Source organism: Sipha flava, unplaced genomic scaffold (assembly GCF_003268045.1).
Source record: "Sipha flava isolate LNK unplaced genomic scaffold, YSA_version1 36_pilon_pilon, whole genome shotgun sequence".
Taxonomy (NCBI): Eukaryota; Metazoa; Arthropoda; class Insecta; order Hemiptera; family Aphididae; genus Sipha; species Sipha flava.
Window position 1 is genome coordinate 2,644,177 of NW_020273076.1, and position 10,602 is coordinate 2,654,778.

Below are 10,602 nucleotides of genomic sequence, written 5' to 3' on the forward strand. Positions count from 1 at the left end.
GTAGCACTAGGCTCAATGTATTAAAAAGAAATTGTTTTATATATTACAAAGGACAAATGGTTTTGAGCCAAGGATCGATATACAAGTAAAATTATCAATTATAATAATAATGTTAAGCTAGTAAAAATAAACCGTAATTATAATGGAAGTTGAACTAATTTAGTTCAACAATCATCTAACATTAATTATTACTAAAAAGTTTAATCTCATTCATAAAACTGAAAATAAAGTAGTATTATGATGTATTATTTCACTTAGACTTATTTAATGTCTAAACATAGAATTATATTAATTGTTGTACTTGAATAAAAATTTTTTTTTTTAAAAATCACAATAATAAAATAATAAAGAGATGTTTCAATGGTTTTATATAAAAACAAATTTGTTATCTAAACAAATGTTAGCATTAATATACAGCAAGTTAACTCTATTATTAATAGAAAGGATCACAATACACTTTTCGTCATTTGCGTGGTGGAGGAAAGCATCATTGCCAAGTAGAAAAAATAATTATAATTTAATTTATATAAACTAACATATTCTATCAAATATTTATATTCACCTTAAGAACTATCAGAAATATATTCAATTCTTACAAATGTGAGTTTGGAACTGGTATATGAACTAAAATATATTGGAAGGTGTAGTGAATAATTATTTAACATGTTCACTTTTAAAATTAGATGATTGTGTAAAGAAACACCAATCAAATAAAACTTTTACTCATAACTTTTACTATAACTTTTTATAATAATTTATAAGCTATGTTTTGATTTTTTAACAGGAGGGCCATTATATTCATCATCTTCACAATCTTTCAAATTACATTCTTGGCATAATTTTTTATAATAATTGTATACTTGTTCACCGCATCTAAAGAAAGAAAATTAGTAAATATTAAATACATCAATTTTATATAAATTATAATTTTAATAAATTACTTACTTAAAAACTTCAGAATTTTCTGAATTGTAGTAAAAGCAATTTTCAAATATCAATTCCATATCACTTAATAAATCTGCATTTGTTCTATATGACAGCATATTAAGCTTATACTTTACGGTACCCAAATCCATTGGAGTTTTTATTATTGAATGGTAATCAGGGCACTGAGACTTAGTAACAGGTCGTAAAAATGGCCATGCTTCTGGATGATGCATGACTTGGTTTAAAAGTAACTGTAGAAGTGCATTATCCAATGGCAAATCTCCAGATGAAGTCAAAGTTGCTTGTTCTGAATTTCTTCCCCGTCTTCTACTTTTCTCTTCAGTAATACTTTCTTCTTCACCTTAATAAATAAAAATAAAAAAATAATTTTATTAGTACTTGATATTTATTAAAATTAAACTCATGCAAAATTTATAGTAAACTCAATTACATTTTACGATGGCAATTGTACCCAAACTTAACCAAAATGACAATATCAATAAAATATTTGACCTCTAATATCTAAACATGCTAAAATTGTATGTATATATATATATTTATGTATAACTACTAATTTTTTTTAATGGAATATTAATTTGTTATACATAGGTATATGTATATATTTTAAAATGAACTATTAGTTATTTATAAATCAAACCAAATTAAATATCACAATAACAATATAAAAAAACAACTAATCTATCAGAAAAAAAACCACCAACTGATTTATTTGAGTTGAAATAAAGACAAATAGAATATTTTAATAAATACGTTTAACATGCAGTAGTATTAATGAAATATTGTATAATACAGATCCAGAAATCACAAAATCAATTAAAAAAAAAACACAATTCTTATTCAATCATATAAGAATTATAAATCAATCTGAAAATCAGTTTTAATAAAATAATTAGTTGATTTTCTCTACTTAAAACTTTACAAAAACTAGCATTATATATAAGTAGAAGAAATTAGGATTGTTAGAAATATACACAGTCTGGATCTGCGCTAAGATAAATCATCAAAATTATTTTGGTAAAACTGAAAATTAATAAATATGACATCAGAGACAGACCATAACATCTGGCTGACGTATGTAAAAGTTGCCGGGCAAATTCAGATATTTTGGCAGTGGCAGCTTGCGAACTCTTCCGCCTGCTATACCTTTCCACCTCAACCTGTTCCAATTCATCTGTAAATAATATTCATCCAATTGAAATAGGATTGGATAGTTATGAGTTGATTTCTATCACCGACCTTAGTTAAATTAGTTTAATAATAAAATTTTTGGAAATTTTCAAAAATAAAGTAAAATCATGTACAAGATTCTAAACTGGAGTTTGTGATTTAGTGCATTGTAAACATTTAAATAAGTCTTATTCAAATTCAAATATTTTTATCAAAACTTAAATGCCAATATGAAATATACACATACTTGATTATGTATCTCAGTACATTTTTTATTAATAAGACAACTTTAAATAAACATGCACTTATGTCATTCATAATTAAACAACAGTAAAAATTGCATTTACAATAAGCAATTGAGCTTTTAATTTATATTAGTAATTAAAATATCAATACTCCCAATATTGTTTTATACTTAAGTTTCCAAGTATACTGTATAGTGTATATACCATAATACACATACTTCAATATTTACGAAGAAATGATTAACATTAGAAGATATAAACTACAACCATTAACACAAAGAAATACTAGAAAATATTACCTTTACATGATGTTTGTCGACAACTAAAGCATGTCCAATTTCGTTTTGGTGGTGCACGTTTAGGTGGATTAAGACAAGCTAAATGATAATTTTTTAAACAGTCATCACAAGTTATTACAGACCCTTCTTCTTTACAAACATGACAAATATCAATTTTACTGTAAAAAAAGTAAATACACATAAAAAATGCAAATCATTAAAAAAACATAAAATAGAAGATAATTAACATTTTGAACTTATTATTTTTTAAATTATTATTTAAAGTTATTTTTTTAAAACTGTTACTTGTTCTACACCTATAACTTTATTTAAGGTATAACTTACACATAAGAAACCTCTCTCTACCCTTTTCACACCATAAAATATTTTATGGTTAGTAATTGATTTATGCACAAATAATGAAGCACTTGAGTGGTTGAGTTTTTCATTTTTAATTAAACTAGGTTATACACTTATTAAATTAAACATTAAAACTTACATTTTTTCTTCAGGTTCATCTTCTTCAGGATTATTTTTTTCTATAGGCTTACATTTTTGACAAAACCAATCGCCTTGGGGAATTTTCTATGAATACACAATTGTTATATTTGTTATTATTTTTAATAATATTTATTACTAGTTCTATGTAGTATCAATAATAATAAATATAATATTATTAAATTAATATATAATAACAATACCTTAAGTTTAGGTTTTAAACAATAGATATGATGACCTTTATTGCAATTGTCACATAACAACATGACATCTTCATCCTTGTTACTTCGACATAAGACACAATTAACTTTCATAATTGATTTTGACCATTCAATACTTTTTTCTAAAAAAAAATTAAAGTATTAAAAAATAATTGTGAGCTATTTGAGATAATTTAGTTTGAATACCTAATGTAATTAAATGCAAAAATAATTGCGAAAAATTTAATGAACTCATTAGAGACATTTCCCATTTATCCATTTGTGGATTAATGGCACAATTCATTTTTTCTTTTCTGTCATAACCTATAAGAATACAATTAAATACATTTCAGAATAATAAATTGAAAATGGCTTTTATGAATAAAAAATTTAATTTGTATACTATAAGACTTATTTATTAATAATTTTCAATATAACTACATAAAATATTTTTTATTAATTAAAATATATCATTTATAAGTACCTAAAGGTCTTCTAAGAAATTTTGGTTCAATAGATTGCTCTATTTTAAGGATAATAGAAGCCATGTCAAAAATTTTTTTGTCAGCTTTAATATCAGCAACCACAAACTTAACTGGATCTAGGTAATCTACAATAACATATTTATTAATTTGATTATGAATATATTTAATTATATTTATAGCATAACTATAATTTACAAACATTACATTGTAAAATACCAGTAATTTTTTTTTTTTTTTAAATTTGATCAAAATAATTTTTCAATAATTGAAAACCAAATAAAACCAATAATGCTCATACATTTGTTACTAATTGTTCATTAATGAAGGTTTCACTTGTTTACATGTATACTTACTCAGAGGATCTGGGGAACCAGCTTTTTCAATGTTATCACCATTCTAAAAAATTTAAACAAATACATATCATGATAATAAATATTTAATATATATATATATAAATATATAACATACAGCTTTACTCCTGTTTCCCCATGATAATATACCATTGACTTTATAAATGCCATTTGAAATATTCTCTCTCCACTGATCTCTATTGGAAACCTATAGTAACAATAAAAGTATACCAAACTTATCTATTATGCATAAATTATTTAGAAACTTACTTTTGAACCAAAACTACCAAGTGCTGAAGTATTTAATCTTCTTTCCAAATATAAAATATACTCTCTAAGAGTTAATTCCATAGATAAATCGACATCAGAATCTACACGAAGAAATTTAACATTAAGTTTCTTAAATTCTGAAAACTCTGTTTTTAAACGTTTTTGAAGTCTTCTATCATCTTCAGCCATCTAAAAATAGTTAATAAGTAAAAATAATACATAAAACATACAAAAAACCGAGATTAATTATTTTCATAAATTAAGGAATACTTCTCATAAATGTTGATACATAAAAATTTAAAACTAGTAGTAATATTATAGTTAAAATTAGGAGGAACAATGAATCAAAATTCTTCATAATAATCCTGACAATCTATCTCACTAATTTCAACTTCAAATACAATTAAAAAATTAACTACTGATTTCATATATGATTTTTATATATTGAAAAAATTATATATATCAGGTTTGGAAAAAAAAGATTAAAAATTATAAATTGATAGCAAAAAACGAATTAAAAAATAAATGAACATTAAAAAAAAAAACTATACTATATAATTATTAATAAATTAAACACATTTATATCACTTACCAATGATGGATTTAATAGACAACTGGTACACTTTTCCATGCTTGAAAGTATACGAGGTTTTTCTTGTAGTAACATTTTCTTTAGTTCACTTTCTCTTAACCCTCTTGAATTCAAACTATCAATTAATGTTTCTAATTCATCAGGAGAGTTAAAATAGCCCCATGTAAGTCTGTTATGATTTGGTTCATGCACTGGACATTGATTGTCAGGCCCAGTACAACACAACAACTTTGTTTGATCAACAAAGCTTCCATTAGTCATAAGTGATGTATTGTTGCTACTATCAAAGAGTTTTTTTTTTGATGGTGTATTGGCCAAACTGGCTCTTGCTTCACCAACATTTTCTTTCTCATTCATTTCAAAAAGTATTTTAACATAAGATACAGGATCATTTTCAGTGATATTACAAATAGGTGTCCCTCTATAATAATAAAAACCAAAGTTAAAGAAAAAAAATTATACATAGAATTATAATTATATTATTTATTACTCAGGCAAGCAAGTTCCAGGATTAGGCTCATTATCTTCTATAAACAATCCGGGCATAGATGCAAACAACCAATACCTTCTATATGCTCTATCTGTACCAAGAGGTAATATTTGAGCAGTCATACCCAAATCAGTTAATTCAACAAGCTTTTTATTCCATTCATTTAATCTATTATTAATGGCTTTTTGATCAGGAGTGTCCACAGTTGTCTGTGTTTCACCATTTAATACCTTCATTTCCTTCTTTCTAGAAATAAAAAATTTAATTTTCAATGATTAAACATTTAAAAAAACTTAAATAATAAATAAAAAAATTTACTTTTGAACCATTTCTTGAGTTTTTTTCTTTTCAGCTGTTTGTGCATTTTTTACTTCTAGTCTAGCATTTTTTACCTTAATAACTGTATTTTGTAACTGTACTCGATATGAAGAAAATGTTAGAATTTGATTACTCAAACAATTAATTATCATCATTTTGTTAGCTACATTAACAAAATAAATGGAATAAAAATACAAACTTAATCAACTAAATTAAAAATAAAATATTTTTATTTTTATAACTTACGAATTGATAAGCATGAAATATGATGATGACTAAGTGCTTCTAATACGTCTGGATGTTGTAATCTAAAATAAAGTCCAGGATCATCTGTAAGACAATAGTTTCCTCTTTCATGGTATCTTAAAAATTTGGAAAATAATTATTGCAAATATAATAAATAAGTAGTATTTTTTATAATTAATTACATCCACTTCGCCATTCGATCAGAATGTTTTCCACCAGATGATAATAAATGAATTCTTAGAACTTCTGATATTACAGTTGGTTGTAATGTTATTTTATTTAATGGTTGACCCAAATGCTGTACTGTCCAATTTTTAACATCAGTTGCTAGCTGTACAGCAGTTTTCAATTTACCATCAATTATATGATATGCTGGTTCCCAACCTAAATTATATTTAGAGTTTTAAACAAACAAAATATTTAAGATGTACATCTTAACAACATAGATTTTTAGGTAGAACATTGAAAACATGCTAGAAACATATAATCTCTAGTATAATTTATATTCATGTACATAAATATATAAATTATATACATATAGATATATATTTGTTTATCAAATATAATTTTTTCAGAACTGAATACTTAATTTCCCCCCCCCCCCCCGAAATTAAATATATCAAATAAATTTTAAAGTTTATATACATGATATTTATAAAATAGAGTTTTGAGTATACCATGAATTAATAAATCTGAAGTATACCATCTTAGAGTTTTAATATTAACACAAATAGTTAAGATTTAAAGAGAGAGCCAACCTGTCATATGACTATCTTTCATATCAGCTTCTTCATCATCTTCAAGATCAAATATTGTTGTTAATAACACTTGAATCAAAGTATTTAATGGACCTAAAATAATAAAAACTCAATTAATACCAGAAATATATCAAACTCTTAGAAAACAAATTTTATAAATTTACCTGTAATTTCTTCTTCGACCAAACACCTTTCTAATAATTCTATACTCATTCCTTGAGGAAAATAACTGCCTGCATCAAGTTGAGACCAAAAATTATGAAAAAATTCATAAATCATAATGAAATCTCCAAAACATTCATTTGGAATTCGTAAATTTACAGGATTTACATTAGGCAATACCTAAAAGAAGAACCTTATTAACAATAAATATTTAATTAAATGCAGTTTTAATACTACATAGATTTTGCTGTTCTATAAATTAATAACAAAAATTAATATATACAATATGTATATGTATTAAGTAGATAGTTATTATTTGACTATATACCATCTGTATAAATATAAAATGTAATGTCTCAGTAGTATATGTTAAAATATTTCATAGAGAGGGAAATAAAACATTTCCGCAACAAAAAGCTATCAATTGTGTTATTAAGATATTTTCATTTAAAATTAAATACTGAATACCAAAAATATTGGAAGGCTATCAAGACCCCTTAAATTTATCTCTAAATATTCAACTGATAATTCTGTTATAAAATAATATGTGATAAGTAATTACAGGAAATAACCTACAACTGAAAAAATAATTTTATTTATAGTACTTAATTTAAATTTAATTAAATTGTTTAACCAATATAGCGTAAATACCACCTTCTAAACCATCAGTTAGACAAAAAAAAAAAATTGAATTCAAAATTAAAATATAAATTAATTTCTATATTTTTTATACTTGATTTTATTAACTTTGTATATACCTAACAATTTATAATTTGAAACAGGTTTTTAACAAATATAATAATACTTCAGGCTAAGCTTTTATTTATTTACTTGTTTATAAACTATTAGTTGTTTATTTATATATTAATTTTTAAGTATTAAATATTAAATACTTTTTAATTTATATTTTATTAAAATTAAGATTGTACTTGCTTTCAAATTTTCCAATTCAAGATCTTCTTTTTTCTTGCTCCATTCTTTCATAAATTTTGAAAACTTTTCTTTTTCTTCTTTTCTTTTTTCTTTTATTTTTAATTTTTCTTCTTTCAATTTTTCAACCATTTCTTGCATTGATTTATCATCTTTTTTAGATGGCTCTCCGTTCATTAATTTATTAAATTTTTTAGTCAATCCATTTTTGGATAATACTTTGTTCTTTTTTGTTTCAGAAAATTGAGGAGGTTCTCCACTAAATATATCTTCAAATTTTAAATTAGCAATACTATTTGCAACATTGTCCTAAAAGATTAATACCCTAATTATAAAAACTATAAATAAATGCATAACTATACTACTATATTTGAGTAAGTTTAAATCAAAATTACCTTTAATGAAATTAAACCATTTTTATATTCAACATTATGAGTTATAAAAAATCTACACCTATCTCTTGTAAAACAAGCTTTTGATCTTTTAATTTGAACACCGTCCACTCTATATATTGGTTCATTGTTGGGATTTTGTTTTTTTTTTGGACTGAGCAGTTCTACATCATAACTATAAAATGCAAGAGCTGCACTTGAATTACTGTCATTAGATTTTCTGTAAAAAAATAATACAAAATATAAATTTGAAAAAAGAAAAAAATTAGTTACAAAATAAATACTTTGTTGGAGTACGATGATTTCTTTCAGCAATTTTTTGGTCAGAAGGTGCATGCACAGCTAAAACTCTACATTTTAACCTATAAATGAATAATCATTCAGTATACAAACTTATTTCAATTTTATTTAAAATATGTAATATAAATACTAAAACTCTGTATACAAGATTCAATATTCATGTTTGGAACAAAGCTTACCATTGATCTTGTTCTAAAGCAACATCCACTATTTCTGACACAAAATATCGATATCTTACATAATTAAATATTTGTTCTATAAGCTCTTTCAATGAAGAACATTTTGTCAATGACAATAAATACAAAATGGGCTTTTGAAGCTAAAATATAAAATATATTATTATCTAAATGAAGGAACATTTTTACTATTTTAAAAAATAAAATTTATTGTTACCTCATTTGGAAAATCATTTAACATTTTTTTTGACTCTAGTTCACAATCTTGTGCTTCTTTATAAGTCATATTTTTTTTACCAGTCAACTCACATGACCATACTAGTGAATTACATAAAATAATTCTTTCCACATAATGCCTGCATAAATAAATAAAAAATAATTAAAACTAAAAATATTTAATTAAATCATATCTTAACAGAAAGCATTTTTAATACAATCCTATTTTTACAACTAACTAATATAGCCATATTCTCGAGTGCCGAAAATAACAGCTTTATCCCCAACTGTCTAACCTTGATAGTATTTACAATCTTAAATTAAATAGTCAATATAATTTTATCTAGATATTCTAATAGAAAAATTAATATATTGTAATAGTCAGCTACATGTTCTGACATTGCCCCAATAACAGGCTAACACCAAGTATTAGGAACAGTTATTTGATGTACATTGAACTAATAATTTAGGGAAATTTTAAAGTATAATAGTTTTAATACTAATTATTATGACATAGTCACTTGATGTAATAATTCAAACTCGTTCAATAAAAAATTAATTAGAACCCATTGAAAAATGTATAAGACACTTCTGAAAGTTAGCTAGGTTATTTTTAAGTTACCATATTATGTAATACAAATTTAAGTTTTCTTTGTTCTGTGTGCTAGACATAACTCAAAATATAACTGGCTAAACTCTAAAGGACACCATTAGGTAATTGTAAAACTCTAGTGTTATTCTGCACATTATTTTATTATAAAATGTCGAAAAACAATTTAAAGCAAATGCAACATTTTGTTTGGACACATTTCAAGTGAAATACTAGTAAGAGTAGATTAGAGACAAGAAAATTTTGTTGTAAGTAGGAACAATTTTTTTTGATAGTATTAAATATACCAATCAAATCAAAAACGAGTGAAAGAAAAACAAAAATCGCTTTTTCGTCTATGAACATCGAGTGAAATTGAAAAACAAAGAATTAACCTCGAATTGAGAGAACGCGAAAAAAAAACGGGGTGAAAGTGACGTTGACGCGGTCGAGGGATCATACAAGGAATCGTCATGAAAAGCAAACACGGCGGAAACGGAAAAACGGACGGAAAACGAGACTGTTCCGACCTAAGCGTGGGCGCCGCACATCAATCGATCGTGGAGCACCATGTGAAACTCGCGGGCGGATTTAACTGGGCTGCAGCCGCCGCCATCTCGAGACCCGCGTGTCCGCTTCTAAGACACGAGACACAGCGAACAAGCGTACTCACTCATAACTAAGAAAAATTTCCTTGGTCAATTCGCAGTAGAACACCTCGTCCGTATCCCTCAGGCCCCTGGGCACGGGGTTCCTGACGAACGGTTTTCTGTGCAACAGAGGCATATCCCGTCAGGCGGATGGTGGCTCGGTGTTCGTTGTTGTCCCGTGTCCCAAATCGGATGTCGTACGGTGTTGGCGACCGCGAGTCCAGCTGTTGGCGCGTAGTTGACCGCAGTTGCAGGTCTGTCACGACACAAACGCGGGAGCGCGCGCGCGCGCACACAAGCACACCAGACTCTCGCACGGTTAACCAGTAACCGGTCGGTCGC

General features: G+C 25.9%; 1 protein-coding gene across 2 annotated transcripts; it reads right to left on the bottom strand.

Annotated features, from left to right (window-relative positions):
* Nucleotides 1-711: 711 nt before the first annotated feature.
* Nucleotides 712-10,416, bottom strand: LOC112687880 (bromodomain adjacent to zinc finger domain protein 1A-like). Of its 2 annotated transcripts, XM_025560847.1 has the most exons (24): nt 10,284-10,396; nt 9,023-9,161; nt 8,809-8,948; nt 8,614-8,691; nt 8,333-8,549; nt 7,941-8,246; nt 7,010-7,187; nt 6,846-6,938; nt 6,270-6,471; nt 6,088-6,203; nt 5,842-6,004; nt 5,524-5,769; nt 5,034-5,454; nt 4,442-4,630; nt 4,290-4,379; nt 4,175-4,217; nt 3,821-3,946; nt 3,544-3,660; nt 3,340-3,479; nt 3,138-3,223; nt 2,660-2,817; nt 2,003-2,119; nt 946-1,288; nt 712-873 (listed from the first exon to the last, which is right to left on the bottom strand). In XM_025560847.1, exons 1-24 carry the CDS (start codon nt 10,394-10,396, stop codon nt 756-758), a joined length of 3,939 nt encoding a protein of 1,312 aa, XP_025416632.1. In that variant the 3' UTR covers nt 712-755. The 2 variants fall into 2 exon arrangements, with proteins under 2 accessions (XP_025416632.1, XP_025416633.1); XM_025560848.1 differs by lacking the exon at nt 2,003-2,119 and having other exon boundaries at nt 10,284-10,416.
* Between the last annotated feature and the right edge of the window lie 186 nt (nt 10,417-10,602).

Bases quoted from the DNA above. Each gene is read 5' to 3' on its own strand.
- LOC112687880 (XM_025560847.1), bottom strand. From the start codon at position 10,396: ATGCCTCTGTTGCACAGAAAACCGTTCGTCAGGAACCCCGTGCCCAGG. The intron at 4,218-4,289 runs GTATGTTATATA...TAAATTTTTTAG, and splicing joins GGGGAAACAGGAGTAAAGCT to AATGGTGATAACATTGAAAA. The intron at 1,289-2,002 runs GTCTGTCTCTGA...TTATTTATTAAG, and splicing joins TACGTCAGCCAGATGTTATG to GTGAAGAAGAAAGTATTACT.